Source organism: Peromyscus leucopus, chromosome 5 (genome assembly GCF_004664715.2).
Source record: "Peromyscus leucopus breed LL Stock chromosome 5, UCI_PerLeu_2.1, whole genome shotgun sequence".
NCBI lineage: Eukaryota > Metazoa > Chordata > Mammalia > Rodentia > Cricetidae > Peromyscus > Peromyscus leucopus.
Window position 1 is genome coordinate 43,160,341 of NC_051067.1, and position 16,712 is coordinate 43,177,052.

General features: G+C 40.6%; 1 protein-coding gene across 1 annotated transcript in view; it reads right to left on the minus strand.

Annotated features, from left to right (window-relative positions):
- The window catches only part of LOC114685833 (immunoglobulin alpha-2 heavy chain-like), a 29,827-nt gene extending 15,021 nt beyond the window's left edge, over positions 1-14,806 (minus strand). Inside the window, 2 exon segments of the mRNA XM_037205919.1 lie at positions 14,027-14,357; positions 14,460-14,806. Of these exon segments, the coding sequence (XP_037061814.1) occupies positions 14,027-14,357; positions 14,460-14,706 (578 nt within the window). The 5' untranslated portion in view covers positions 14,707-14,806.
- Positions 14,807-16,712: the final 1,906 nt, after the last annotated feature.

The window sequence follows — 16,712 nt, forward strand, 5'->3', positions numbered from 1 at the left end:
AGGGCCTTGAACACATTCAATTCTCAAGGCTCAGGGGTCTTCACCCAAGATGATGGGATCCATATTTCAGGACTCTGTAAGATTTAAATGAAATGATGTTTCTAGAATAAACACTGTAATGTGGTAGGTGCTCAAAAATGGTTTGTTTCTCTTAAAAATAATGTGAAACTTCAGGCACAGACAATTTGTGTATTTTCACATTAAATGTGTGTGTGTGTGTGTGTGTGTGTGTGTGTGTGTGTTTTCATATGGAGCTCATATGTCCTAAGGACAACTGACTCTTGGGAGTCAGTTCTCTCCTTCCATCACATGGGTCCTAAGGATTGAACTCAGGTCAACAGGCTTGGCAGCAAGCTTCTTTATTTCCTGAGCTATCTTGCCAGTCTGATTTATGTTTTAATAACATACAAAAACAAGTTATGCTTCGGCATAACCATCAGTAATTTCCCTTCTCACTCCATTTTATTACACACACACACACACACACACACACACACACACACACACACACACTCACCTAAGTCTCGAGATGGCTAGTGAAAGCAATTTAAATCCTAATTCCAAGCAAGGATTGAATAAAAAAATATGTAAATGATGAGCAAATGAAGCATTATAAAACTCAAGTTTGAATATACTCATTCAGAACTTTATATTGCTTTTTCAAGTTTGAAAATGACAACTTTAATAGTTGAGAAACTTCAGACAAATTGTTTTGTGATTAAAATAATACCATATTTCAAGGTTTGATTGCCGTCTTAAACACAATAGTAACATTTGTTTTTTGCATTGGATCATTTTCTGAAAATTCTCAGAGTTTTAATAAAATTTGTATTTGAGCAATTTGCAGAGACTTCCAATAAGAAAACAAATGAGCCGGGCAGTGGTGGCGCATGCCTTTAATCCCAGCACTCGGGAGGCAGAGCCAGGTGGATCTTTGTGAGTTCGAGGCCAGCCTGGGCTACCAAGTGAGTCCCAGGAATGGTGCAAAGCTACACAGAGAAACCCTGTCTCAAAAAAAAAAAAAGAAAAGAAAAGAAAACAAATGAGTGTAACATTGTTTTAAGAAAAAAATGTAATACCTGACATGTTCTAGAGATAAGAAGTACTTCTACAACACTCACATTCTTAGTCTGTATCATTGTAACCCCACATATTACATCACTATGTAACAGCAGATGTACACTGTGTAGAAGAGCAGTCATGAGAAAGCACTGGTCTGTCTCTTTATTCATACCCACGGTCACTATTGGAAGAGGACAGGCCATATCACACACAGCAGATGCTTCCTTGTAGTGATTTGTACCACCTGCCTTTTTTCTGCATTTGATTATCATCTAGTCTGTGAGGGCTTTGTTCATACTGAACATGTGACATACCCTACATGTGTTATACAAACTCTATATATGGAGTTCTCACAAGCAAACATGCCAGGTGGAGCCTGTGGCTCTTTTTGGCAAATATGAAATATTTGTCTGCACCAAATAAGGATTTGTGACAGGCATTTCTGTGGAGATTTATAGTCATCTAAGCTCTAAAACTTCCTTTCTCTGTGTTCTAGGATGACAGGTGCAGATTCTGGGCTTTTGGTAGCAAGCAGGCAGGGAATTCATAAATAGAGAATCTGCCATGAACCATCACCCATACATTTACCTCTATCGGCTGCATCTGTAAGTTGTTATGACCAATAGTCGTCAGATGGGACACTGAGAATTAGAGGCTTCAAAGTGAGCTGGGATTTGAGTTCAGGGTTAAAGACTCCAGACTTTATTCAATCCATTTCATTCAACTGCTTTGCTCTACACTGGTGGAGTGGAAAGGATGAGGTGGCTGGAGCCAGCTCTGGGTCTATGCCTGGTCCGTGTAAGAGGATCTGCTTCTGAAATGAACATTTACAATGCCAAGTGTACTTTATGACAATCATGTGGATTACCACAGTAAATAAAAAAGAGGGATGGTTGATACACAAATTGTAAATGTAATGCTACCAGTGCATTTTAGTGTGACTCAAGCAAACAATAGGGTGGCCATAGCTAATGAACAGTGTGGTGGTAATGTGTTCCCCAAAATATTGTGCACCCTAATAAACTTATCTGGGGTCAGAGAACAGAACAGCCACTAGATACAGAGGCTAGAAAATGGTGGCATTCACGCCTTTAATCTTAGCATTACAGAGGCAGAAATCCGTCTGGATCTCTGTGAGGTCAAGGCTACATTAGAAACAGCCAGGCATGGTGACACATGCCTTTAATCCCAAGAAGTGAGCCTTTAATCCTAGGGAGTGATGGCAGAAAGCAGAAAGGTATATAAGGCGTGAAAACTAGGAACTAGGCTGGTTAAGCATTCAGGCTTTTGAGAAGCAGGTCAGCTGAGACCCATTCAGATGAGGACACAGAAGCTTCTAGTCTGAGGAAACAGGATCAGCTGAGGAACTGGTGAGGTGAGGTACCTTTGGCTTGTTCTGCTTCTCTGATCTTCCAGCATTCACCCCAATAACTGGCCTCAGATTTGATTTTATTAATAAACACCTCTATGATTCATGCTACAGAACAGTGTATTTTTTAAAAAAATTAGATGAGGTTTGGGTATTTTACCATGAAGAAATAATAAAGAGTTTAATAAATGTATGTTTGCCTTGATTTGAATGTTATGTATTGAATGAATATATTCTTTTTAATTGCATACTACTACCTGATATCTACAGATTTGGGTTGCATATATCAGTTAAAGAATAAATTTAGCGAGAGACATAAGATAGAACCAAATGTGACTGGCATTAAAAAAATTAGTCAATGAAATGATTCCTAATGATATTATGCTATACTCATAGATTGTTGCCTGGCCCAATGCCATTAAAGAGGCTTCACCCAGCAACACATGGAAACAGATACAGACCCCCACAGCCAAACCTTAGATGGACCTTGGAGAATCCTGTGGAAGAGGAGGAAGAAGGATTGTGAAAACCAGAGGGTCCAAGGATACCACAAGAAACCACAGAATCCACTAACCTGGGCTCATAGGGTCTCACAGAAACCAAACTGCCAACCAAAGAGCTTGAATGGAACTGACCTAGGCACTCTGCACATATGTCTGTGTGCAGTTTGCTCTTCTTGTGGGTCTCCTAACAGTGGAAGCAGGGGCTGTCTTTGACTCTGTTACCTGCTCTTGGTAACCTTTCCTCCTACTGGGTTGCCTCATCCTGTCTCAATAGGAGAGGAGGTGCCTAGTCTTACTACAGTTTAATATATCATGGCTGGCTGCTGTTCATGAGATGCCTGCCCTTTTCTGAAGAGAAAGGAGAAGTGGATTGGGTGGGTTGGGGAAGAGAGGACATTTGGGGGGAGGGGCTTGGAAGAGAGAAGGGAGGGAGGAGAAATTGTGATCAGGCTGGGAAAAAAATTAATTAACTAAAAATAAATTTAAAAAGAATAAATTTAAATAAAAATGTCATTGAGAAAAAAGTTTCTGCAAGCTCTTTAAAATTTATGAAGATCAGTGCTTAATGTGAATGATATTCCATGTGTTTCATCTAAAAATTACTCTAGAATTTAATTTCTAGTTACAGTTCTGCTAGTTATCTGTAAAATAGGAAGTTTATGTAATGACTGAGACTTAGAATGGTGGGCAGTGTGCCATATGAACTCTCACTGCTCAGGGATTTGAGTGGTTTAATGCTCATATTATCCACAACAACTGAATCTAGATTGATTTGAATGTCCACACAAATAACATGCTACTTGATTTCCTTTGTTTTTCAATTGTACAAGGAGACTGCAGCATCCATGTAGACATTTGGTCTTTACCATCTGAATCAGGGTTATGTAGTTATCATTGTCATGGCTACCTGTTACCAGGCAATAGAGACATAGAGGCCAGAATTAGAGGGGATTTGCAGTTGTCTCACTGGACCCACAGTTTTGATCATGACTCTATCCTGAGTGCCACCACAGTTTCAGGAGTGTCAGACTTTAGTCCAACTGTGTTTGAGTTTCTGACAGGTGAAACCACAGTTCCCAGAGTCCTGTCCCCTTTCAAATCTCACATTATAGGAAAGTTCAGAGGAGTTGGGTCAGGGCTGAAGAGACGCCTCAGTGGTTAGGAGTCCTTACTGGTCTTGCAAAGAATCTGAGTTTAGTTTTCAGTACCCAGTCAGGTTGCTTATGACTACCTGTAATTCTAGTTTTATGGGATTAGGCAACCTCTCTGGCCTCCACAGGCCTCACATGCATAACTCCATATACAAACACATAAAAACACAGACATACACACAAACAAATGGACACACACAAGCAAACGTGCATACATAAAAAAGACATATTTTAAAAACATGAATTGAATTTCCTTGTTTTTTTTTCCCCTTCACTTGAGGAGGCAAAGCATGTGTAAGCTAAAAGACAAAACAAAACAAACCCCAAAACATGTTGCCCTCTTCACTACATGTCTGCATCTTTGCCATAGAGGACACGGGAACCAAGTTTGAGAAGAAATAGCTAGTATTTTGGACATTGGAGTCAGGCTGGAATTGGAATCACTTTATTTGGCTGCTACTGCAGAGAATCATTTGCCTAGAACACAGTTGCATGGGTTTTGTTGCTGCTGTTCTTATTCTCCAGGTAAGAGCCATGGGATGTTGGACATAAACAGCCTGTATCTCTGTAAAAAGACAGGTATCAGGCCAAGGCCACCAAATCTGAGTCAAACTCACAGCCTCAGCTATGGGAGGTCCATGGGTTCACAGCGTAGTGTAGGAAATATAGGCTTTGTATCAACCCGTCCTTCCAGAACTTGCAAAGACTTTATAAATATACTCATGAAGAAGTTATTATCTGTGCTCCTCACACCCTATTTATACCACAAAAGCTCTTCCAGGTATTGAGACTTCAGAACCAAGAGAAAGTTGCAGGAATGAAGATGGACAGGTAGCCATGGGAGAATAGCATGGGGATGAGGAGGATGGAGCACAGCTGTCACTTACCTCCATCTCCCTTTCAGTTGTGTGGTAATGTTGTACTTGGCTTATATCAGTCAGCCAAGAATAGGGGGTCTAATGGCATAGGGATGCCACCATTATTTGTCACTGTGTCCCTTTGAATGAAATGTAATCTTGCTAAAAGAAATTTATTTTAGTAGTGCCCATATGAGAAACAGGGAAAGGGACTAGGTAGAGATGGAAACAGGGCTGTAGCTGCCTCTCTGGGTCACTGGCTTGGGACAAGCCACTTGACTTTTCTAGGCTTTGGCTTCCTCATTTGAAGTGACATCTCTGAACAAAATGAGTCCCAAGGATCCATCCAGTCCTACTACCTATGAGCCTGTGAATGTGAGCACTGAGGGTCCTCAGTGGTTTAGGGACTGTGAGTGCAGCTGAGGAACAGTGATAAGAAGGTTTTCTTACAGGTTCCTTCAGATGATGAAACACCGTGAGATCCCAGCAGGCACAGTAGTATGTGGCCTCATCTGCTGTGATAACGTTGTTGATTATCAGGTAAAAGGTACCGTCATTCTTCTCATCTGTTTCCAAGCGGGAGTTGGGCTTGTCTTGCTTGTAAGCCTTGGCTGAGCCATAGAAGATTCGTTTCAGGGGCTCCCCTTCTTTCAGTTGGTACCAGTGCACGATAGTGTTCTGAAGGGGGACTCCAGAGAGCTTGCAGCTTATGTGCACCGTCTTGTTTGGTCTTCGGGTAAAGGACAGCTGATCCTGAGATATCCAGGAGTCTCCATCTGAAAAGTGATGGAGAGAAATCAGACATTTGCAAATCATTGTTATTCCCAGTTGGCTCAGCACACAAAAATAATAAAAGGGGAAAAGGAATGAAGTCAACTTACAAACCCAAGCGAAAGACAGAAGGAAAACCCAGGGGACTGGCATTTCCAGTGGCAGCTGGACTGGACACCAGAGACAGTGACTGGGACCTGAGCTACAGTGGATGAAGACACAGCCCTAGCTCTGTAGAAAAGGGATGGGGGAGGAGGGCAAGGCTTGTTTCTGAGCTGATGAAGGTCCTGCCCAGTGAGCTGTGTCATTTTCCATGTTCCTGCTGCAAAGGATCTCTCAGGTACCAGAAGAAGTCATCAGAACATCTGCTACAGCAGCAGTATTACATTTCCCATTGGGAACCATTCCGCCAAACTCCTCCCCTGTTGTCCTTAAGTATTATTCCAGTGACATCTCTCCTTGACATCTTTTTCATTCCCTAGGTTTTAAACTATTTTCCTTTTTTTTTTTTTATAAATACTTTGGATAACTATGAATAATCTTGTGGGCATGGAAGAAAAGTAGTAGTGAACGAAATTCTCCAGTCTTACATGTATGCACAATTGATACACTAGTAGTCTGTTTTGACTTGATAACTTTATATTAACAAGCAGTGTAATGGAAAACAGCAAGCTGTGATCTTCTATTGTGAATGAAGTCCTGTGAAGGAAAAACAAACTTCTTTAACCCATTCATAATTAACCTTTCAGAATTTCAGCTCTGCCTTAATTTTGTTGGGAGAACAAGAAAGATGTGCTCTGCTGAGTTGGGGACTATTCTCACTTGAGCTGCAATAGCTCATTGAGGTGGTTGTGCTGTATTGTGAAAAGATTGAGATTGGATGATCACAATGCTGGGAAAGTTCACATGAGACTTCAGGAAGTCCTCAGTGTCCTGTGCTCTTATTGCTGTGGCTTTAAGTTGAGAAGCGCCGCTTACTCTCCTCAGTGAGTGACTGAGTAGGAAGGGGAATCCAGGCCTCTCTCTTTCAAAAGGCTTTGGACTGTCCATCATTTATTTACTTGCTCCTTCTCAAAGTCCACAAGCTTTCTTGAGCACTGCACGTTGGCCTCCTTCCTGGGAAGCTTGCCTTAGGGAAGTAGAAACCATCACAGACACTGATGAAAGGTGGCTCAGGGATGGGATGAGAAGAGATTATGGGGTTCTAGTGAAGGAGACACTGCACTCCACCCTTGGGCTCGTGGTGATGAGATCAAACTCAGGACAACTGATGGAAGCAGATGCAGAGATCCACAGCCACGCACTGGGCTGAGCTCAGGGAGTCTGGTTGAAGAGAGGGAGGAGGGATTATATAAGTAAAGTTGGGTCAAGATCATGACAGGGAAATCCGCTGAGACAGACAATTTGAGCTCGTGGGAACTCAAGGACTCTAGACTGACAGCTAGGGAGCCTGCATGGGACAGACTTAGGCCCTCTGCATGTGGGTGACATGTGTGTAACATGGTCTGTTTGTGGGGCCCTAGCAGTGGGACCAGGATCTGTTCCTGGCGCATGAGCTGGCTCTTAGGAAACTATTCCCTATGATGGGATGCCTGTCTCAACCTTGATGCAGTGGGAGGAGCTTAGTCTTGCCTTATCTTGATAGGCCCTGCATTGTTGACACCCATGGGAGGCCTTACCCTTTCTGAGGAGTGGAGTCTGGGTGTAGAAAGGAGGGAGGGAACGGAACGAGAGGAAGGAGGGGAAACTGTGGTTGGTATGTAAAATAAATTTTTAAAAATTAATTAAAAAAAAAAGAAAAAGGAATGCTCAGTAATCTTGGTCATATCTCTCTGGGAGTGGTGAGGAGGTAATTAAGTACACAGGTGGGATCAGCCTGGATGGCTTCTATTCAGTCACAGTGGTCTAGTCCCCAAGGGAGGTGCAAAGGGAGGCACGCGTGTCTATACAGATGAGCCTCCCTTGGAGGGTTTTTGTTTGGGAACATTGCAGCATATTGATAGAGTGTATCCCAGCATGCACAGTAATATGTCCCCGTGTCCTCTTCTGTCACTTGGTATATTCTGAGAATTGAAGACAACTCACTCTGCCATCTCTTTGCCTCATATCTTCCTGCACTAAACCCTTCGTCATAGACAACATTTTCTTCTGAAGAAATATATAGCATTCTTTTTAGAGGCTGGCCTGGCTTCTTTTGATACCAGTGTATATATGTATTAGGTATCAAAATACTTGTTTTGATTTGGCATTCAAGAAGGGCTGTATTTCCTTTTTTCTTGATGATATATGACATCAGATGTGAAGTAGGAATGCTTCCTCCTGTATCTGAAAGATAACGAAAGCTAAAACTTTCAAAACTTTTCAAAATTGTGAATTGTGAATTTCCTTAAGATAATACACATTTGGTGTTCAAGTCCAATTCAAATCAGCATCTGGGTTTTGTGCTCCACCCCCTACCTCCCACCCAATGTGTGCCTTGAGGGATTTAGGATCATTCAGGAATTTGTCGGTTTAATTTGAACAGCTATGTGAATGTCCTACTTGTGAATGTCGTGTGACCCAGCTGTCCCTGTTTTCTGTATCCTCCAGTCCCAAGAGTGGAGGATATCTTACTCACAAATTCCAAGGGAGGCCAGTGTGAAGATTAGCAGCAGGAGCCACATTCTGCAGCCTTTGTCCTGAAGGGGCACTGAACACTAAGGCTACACAGGCCCAGAACAAAAGAGACTGGTGCAGGAAGAGGAAGTGGCATTCTGGAGACTGAAAAGGGGGACTAGGTGTTTCATCAAGATTTCCTGTGGAAATTGGTTTACCGAACTTAGCTTATTAACAGACTTCTCTATTGTCCCTCTGAAAGATGTTTATCAAACTGTCAATTTAGAGAAACTATTTCTTGTCCTGTGAGCATGCCTCAATTGTACATATCAATGGAGTGTGGAAACACCACACATGCATGGTGTGAACTCTCAAGCCCTGAGAATCATGATTTCAGTTTGGGGTTGACACTTTTAACTTGCGCGTATGAGAGAGAACTTTTGGTTCTTTTTTCTGGTCAGAAATGATTTTCTTGCTGAAAGATTAACCTTCTTTGTTAGGTTACTCCTAAGATACAGACGGACTTAGTGATGAGTGCAAGGGAGACAGACAAGGAGGAAAGAGAACAGAGAAGAAGGGGAGAAGGAAAGCAGAAACAGAAAAGGAGGAGGAGGTGGAGAACAGAGGGGAGGGGAGGAGGTGGGAGGGAAGAGGAGGGGAGGGGAGGGAAGGGAGAACTACAGTCTCCTTCCAGTGTGCTTCCTGGGGAGCGTTCATTGCTCATTATCACCCTGCATCTGGCAGTTTTGAGTACAGGTCTCCTAGGTAACCTAGACAAAGGAAATGCCTTTCTAATTCTACTTTTGAATGTTTCCATTAAGTGGGTGTGTTAGAACTGCTGTGTCCCTGGACTAAAGATAACCTTGAAGAAGGCCTATTATTCCCTGTTACAATGAGTACATGTTTGACAGTGATCATTTAAAAGCACAAAAGGAGAAGATAGTGTACTCCTCTGGGCAGCATAGTGACACAATCAGGTTCATATGCATAAGTCCAGAGACCGCCAGGTAAAATTATCTAATCCCAACACTCCTCAGAAAAAAAAAAATATGAAACCTGAGCAAGAGACCTGAGCTGGCTCTAACACATTTTCTGTCTGGAAATGTTAGGAGTTTGCCTTGTCAGGGAGTGTAGTTGTGGGTCCAGAGCTTCCTCCTAGGAAACTAGGGATGCAAATGTGGAACCAAAATAAGACCAAAATGCTCTCACCCCAAAACTAAAGGCCTAAGACTGCTTCTTTTAGCTACAGGCCATAAGTTACTGGAACAGGCCAGAAGTTACTGAGACCAGTCAGTTCAGATTCCAGAAACCAGGAAGTGTAAAAGTACAGAGCCACAAGATAGTCACGAGGTAATGCCTGCCAGACTATGGAATGTCCTCTCCCTGGTTTCCAGGGTAACTGATCACAGAAATGCCTCCACCTGAGGGCAGCCAATGAGAAATGGTGGCGGGCAACCACTCCCTTAGAAGTAATTTCTAGAAGTCCCTAGAAGCGAGCCAATCAGAATTGTACCTGTACTAGCACCCCTAAATGATGTAACCTTGTGACTTTTCCCTTTAAAAGCTGAGCTTGCAGACAGGTGGGCGCTTCCTCCAGCCTCCACTGCGTTGGATGTATTGGACGAAGTCCCTGCCTAGGCTTGTATTGCTTTTGTATATCCAGAATTAAACCTTGCTTTTGCATTCCGGCATGCTCGTCTTTGGTGGTCTCTCTGGGGGTCACGATCTGGGCACAACACAAGGAGGTGGTGACAATAGAAATATCATTTCTACTCCCCCTTCCCTGATCCTTACTGTTTTTTCATTAGCACTGTGAAGCTTAATTTAAGAGAACAAGCATTTTGTGCTCAAAGCAAAAATTAATTTCTGTGTAACAAAGTAGCTACTGAAAATTTGCACTAATTTTCTAATGCATTTTATAAAGGAAGTGAAAAATGCATCTATGTGGGTAGCAAACTCCATTGTGCATGCATTGGTTAGAAAGCTACTGTGCATTTGGCTACAGAGAAACCAAGTAGCAATCCACTGTATCTATCAAGGAATCAGAGACACCAGAGCAGCTCCTGGATACAAATGGGGTGAGATTCTAGTTGTCCTGGGCTGTGGGAGCATCCCTTGAAGAGCCTGGCACCTAGACCTCAGTGGCTCAGATTGTAAGTATCCCAAAGGGGCCCAGATTCTTGGGAAATGAGAGTCAGACTCAGTAACCCTAGACCAAAACTTGATTGTTATTTTGCAACCCCAACACAGTTCTTGGAATCACATGCTGCTGATGCCAATGGCTCGGGATATGAATCAAAATGATCACAATTACATTTTTTTGATATGCAATATCACCAACATGATCAGCTCCCATTAGTAGACAATAGGTACATTCAGGCCTACATACTTGTAAAAATTTTGTGTATTATTTGAGACAATACTTGCAACAGGTTGTACGAGTTAATTTTATGATGTTATCCATTTGAAGTTAGGAGAATGGGTCAAAGACAGGTGAAGTAATTTAACCAAAGCGGAAAAGCTGCTATGGGAAGATTGGAAGTATAACAAAAGTTCACTACGGGAACAATGACAAACAGAGAAACAAAAATTAAAATAACCATATGTGTCATCCATCATTCATCACTCACTGTAGCAGGGGACAAATCTATTGTATTTATTTACTTATTTATTTCTAGACAGGCTTGATGCATTCAAAGTGCTGGGATTATAGGTTTGGAAGCCATCATGCCTGGTTTATGTAGTGCTGAGGGGGTGGGAATCCAGGGTCTTGCACAGGGCAAGCACTCTACTAACTGAGTTATAGACTCAGCTGGAACAAATATATTTTAAAAATAGCCAAGTAATAACTACCTTGGGCTTTGTGAGCATCAGTTACAACTAGGCATCTTGGCTACTCACTGCAACTTCATCTTTAGCATATAAGTAAAAGGAAGCTGTATCTCGATCAACCGTTATAAGCACAGACACAGTCTATGGCTCTTCTGCAGTTCAGTGACTGTCATCCTATAATATTCGTATCATTTTACCCTGTTTTGGTTTTGTCCTTAGAACTATAGAGTAGAAACATGAATGAGTGTGAAAACATAAATAGAAAAAAAGCTCCATGCAAAAGAGTGTATCATGCATATGATTATAGTATATAAATAATTTATCATCAAATGCACATATCAACATGTTGAATCTATTATACATACATAACAGTTTATGTAACATAAACTTTCTGTTGGCCTGTGTAAAGTTTATGACAGCACCAGGAATGTTCTTGAATCACCTCTTTTTTTTACAATCATTTTCTAAATTTGGGAAATTTCCTTTCTATTTAATCATTTTTGTCAATAAATATGTTCCTTTATCTCAAAGCTTATAATATAAATAGTCTCTGTAGCCAACATAGTCCTAGCAAATATGTCAGAGCCTTTTTAATTCAAGATACAAGACTCCAATGACTTTTCCTAGTAGGCCTCTAGACAAAAGCTGGGGAGCCCCTGATGTCACAAGGTTAAGACTTTTATGAATTTTTGGCATCTTTGTGTCCTATATCTAGCAGTATCCATTCTAACTGGGTGTTTTAAACTACTAGGCAGTGGTAGCTAGAATTGGGATAGAGGCAGAAAGAAGGGACTGCAAGAGAGATGTGGTCAGTCTGCCCTTTCACATGAGGCTAGCCTACGTGTATACACACGCTAGCCCAAGTGCTTGTTCCCTGTTTTCCTTTCTCTTAACCCTCTGCGGTACAATATAGTGAATGTTTTCCATTTTACTGACAATTCTTCAAAGTCTGTGTTTGATGGTTACACGTTATTTTGTCACTTTAGACCCACAGATAAGGTAATACTTTCTCCCTTCTGCATCACTTTCGCATCCATCAACTTTCCATCCCAAGAGTCTATTCAAAAGTTGAGGCTGTGAGACTTTCCACCGTTCTTTTGAGAATCAAGTGAAGCCATCTGTATCAAGGGCTTAACTCAGAGATTATCAGAAGCTTAATTGTGGGAGTCTGTTAGAATCTAGCTCTGATCTGTCGAAGGGTTCTTGGGTGGAGGAGAGAGGAGTGGGGAAATACTAGATAAAAAGACAGAAGGAGATAATAAGAAAGGCAGACACACAGTATAGCTTTGGGAGGGCCCTGGAATACCCAGTCACCTCAAGGTGTATTCCAAAGGGCTTCTTGTACAATGCCAAAGGGCAAAACAAAAGACCTCCCACCAAGATCAAAGCACAATGTACAGCCAAGTGTAGCCCCTTCAAAACACCTGGTAAGCACTCCTGTGGCCTAATCATCCCATTATACAGCCCTGCTGTGTAAAGCAAGCTCAGATTCTCTGACCTGGAATAATTTGGGCTCCTACACTAAATTTCACCTCTTTGTCCACTTATTTCTAGAAGGGTCCTTATTCTTAAACTGTCTGTCCTTTCCATAGTCTTACCATTATGTCTGTGCACACATTAGACAAGAGGCAATGCCTGCTGAGATTTGGGCACTCTGTTTGGTCCCATTGAAGACCAGCATGTTCAGAAGCCATCATGTACAGGGGGTGGCACCAGGGTACTGAGTCTGCCCTTGGGAGGTACTGAGAGCACCCAAGTGATCCCTCATTCAGTTGTCAGTGACATCTTTACTTAATAGGCCAACCTGATCCTTAGAGGGGAGAAACGGATCACAGACATACTACAGGTATTCCAGAGACTGTAGGTAAACTGCATGAATGACTAGTGTACTGTGAGATATTATATTATTAAATTCATCAGTATATAAATATTCTACCCTGTCTCGAAAAACCAAAAAAAAAAAAAAATTCTATAGGGAGATTTTTTTTTCTCATTAGACTTTAAAAAGGTGGAATGGAAAATTTTATGTTTACATTTAATTTTGTATCACCATCTTTTAAATGTTCCCATTATCAAACCAGAAGTGAGAAAATAAACATGTAATAATTGTCAATAATTATTTTTTGCTTTTCCAATTTATGAGTGATTATTTATTCTCTGTTGGTGCAAGGAGCAGGGAATCTTTTCCTTTTGAAGTGAGTGAAGTTCTTATGTGGTGTCTTTATTATTTATTGCAGAACTCTAAAGTATTGAGTTGAAGTGCTTTCCTGGAACACATCTTGCTTTGTCCCAACCTTGGTCCTGAGTTGCATTGAGCTGCATTGCACATCCAGGATTCTACTTTGTTGTCATATCTGGAGTAGATGATTGTCTCTTATAGCCATAATGGTCACTAAATTTTTTCAGGAAGACCTTAGGATACTGACAGTGGGCATCCAATTATTACATTTGCCAGACTTTCCAACCTCTGAAAGCCTCTGATGCAGATGATTAAAATTGGGAAGTAACCATAACATGAAGTGTCTTGAAATAGTTACACCCCTCTTTTGACACATAACTCTGCTTTGCTTTCTTTATAAACTCAGTTATAGGGAACTTCTGCATATTAAAAAAGAACTAAATTATGCAGTGAGCCTACCATCCCATATCGAATGGTTCCCAGATGTTCTCAGTTAGTAGGAATCAGTGTTCAGCCAGTCTTCGATTGCAATACAGTCCCTGGAACTTCACCTTGACAGGAGAATCCACACTGCTGCATGGAAAGCTGTGCAAGTGCTGTGAGGAGGCAAGGCTCAGGTGGTGCTCCCAGCTGAACAGCAGGTGGCTGTCTATGCTGAAGAGGATGTGGGTTGGAATACATGGCAGGGGGGTGGTTCTTGTGTAGACTGTTTTGGAAGCTCAAATGCCGTGCTTTAGCCATAGGAACAGTAGTAGATAGCTTCGTCATCTTCCTCCAAGGAATATATTGTCAATGTTGATGTGGAAGCACTAGAATTTTTACTTGCCTCCATTTTCTTGTGCTTCTCATCTAAGAGAATATGGGTAGGAGTTGCGATGACGTATAATAGAAACTCTAAACCTTGATTTGGTTTCTGCCGGTACCAGTGTATGGCTACACTTTTAAAGCTGTTGATGGAAGCCTTGCAGGATATTTGGACACTCTCATCTGTTGTTCTGGAAACTGATATTTCCGGTTGCTCCAACTTCCCAAGTCCATCTGTAAGTAAAGAAGAAAAATTCCCATGAGTAACTGGCAAGTGAAGAAACAGCAATCCAGACGGACTTCATTCTCTACTGGGAAAGGGCGGTGGCAACTCACAAGTCAAGAGACACGAGAAAACGACTACTTTCAGGAATGGATTCCCATCTGCCAGGCCGGCTTCCCAGGGAAGATGTAAAGGAAGGCAGGCTTGTGAGCCAGAGTTCTTCATGGTCTGCTGTAGTTCTGAATGGCTCTGGGTTTCCTGGCCCACACAAGCTGGCCAGATTAGCATGTAAGTTGTAGCTGTTGTTCTAGGGGTGGGGGGCAGTGTGGGTGCAGCCTTCTTATCTGTTCCATCTTCCATTGCTTACTGCAGAGATGTTGCTTGGGAGCTACGAAGACATACTTGCTATGCTCTCTTTCCATGTTTACCTATCTGTGATTTGCCGTGCATTCAGACCTGGGGAAAGAAAAAAAAACAGGAAAAGAAAATGACCTTATTTGTCCAACAACAACAAATCAGCCTTTGAAACGTTTTACTGACTTTATTTAATAGGACAAATGCATAAGCACTGGATACTTTATAGGTTCTTTTTAATCAACTGGATTTCACTAAACAAATTGTGAGCCAGGGAAATTGTTTTATTTATACTCTTGATCCCTTTAAGAATTAATCAGACAACAGTTATTGGGGAATACAAGACAAACCTGCTGTGAAAATTAGTTTCTGTACTCTCTGGGTAATGGAACTTTCCATAAGCAGATGTCAGGGACAATAGTGTTTTTAAATCTGTCTTAAGTTAAATATGTGATAAGAACTTTAACATTAATTTAGTATCTAAGAGCCATTGAGGACTTGTTTTTTTGTCTGTTTTCTTACATTATTAAAACAGCTTTTCTGATAACCTTGCAAGGTCGGTGTTATGAGCATCTCTATTTGACAAATAAAATCATTCAAATAGTTTGAACTTCTTGTACTTATTTTGTATTCACTAATAGAAATAAGGCTGCTGGGCACCACTGACATTTATGTATGTATGCACAATATTTTAAGTGGGATATGCATAATTAACTTTAATTTCCCTCCCAATTTTCCCATCATGTGTAATAGTTCCAGTCTTTATATCTATGTGAACATCATTTTTAAGAATCAATGGCAATTAAATGTCCTCCTATAGTGCACAACCTTGTAGAAAACTAGCTGAGGTAATTAAGCTTTCTGGATCGTGACTTCTACCTGTTCACCTTGCCTACACATAGGTTTTTGAAATGGTAGAAAATTTATAAAATCGTGCTACACAAAGGCACTGAATTAAATGCTCATATATGTATGCCCTGCTCATCTTAAGTCTTCACTGTTGTCATTAACTATTATCAAATAACAGAAAATAATAATATCTCATTTAAGAACAAGTAAAATTGAGAAATGTACACAGAAGAAATTAAAACACCCATTTCTTTGTAAATAGTTACTCTTTAAAAATTGGGAAATATATTTCCTTTTCTAAAATGTCAAGAAAAATTTTGTATTGTTCAGAGATTATTAATCACTGTATGAAAATTTCATTATATTCCATATTGTATTTTTAAATCTTACTAATGAATGAACAGACATTCATTCCAAAGGCTGTATAATATTCTTTGCATGTAGATCTAGATGGTAATCAAAGAAACATGATCCTAACTAGAGATAGAGGAAAAATAGATGAATCATATGTTTATTCTACTTCCTATGTTTGCCTACCTCAAAAATCCCTCTCTGTTCCCTCAAATTAACCAGCAGATCATGGATCCTTGACAGAGTGAAGAGCAAGAATGAACATGTTGATGTAATTTTGAAGATTAATTAAGTTGAAAAATAGATACAGATGTTTTCTGTACCTTCTTGCTAGAATACCTTTATTTCTAGAAGATTACTACAAGTGCTATTGTTAAAAATAAAAAAAAATAAGGATACTGAAATGTCTTATATGAAAAAAACTGTGAATTTATTGGCATATTACTTATTTGACAAAATCACATAATTACTTGTCCTGAGCATTGCTTCAACAGACAGTGATATGATTCATCAAGAAATGTTACATTGTGGTATGTCTCCTCTATGGAATGGAAATAATTAATTGATTCTTTTGTGTCTCCTGAGATGAAACAACTTAGTAACATCCCAAAAGAGCCTTGTGAGCTGAGTTTCTATCCTGATTTATCAGGGGCCCTTGCCTGGATAAATGCCTCAACCATTTAGTATTTCACTTGTTTTCTGAGCTGATACAGTTGGTGAGAAAAGAATAGTAGATATTTTAGGTGATGTGGCTTAAAGGAAATAGTATATATGGTGATATATTGTGTACCCCAATATATTGTGTACCCTAA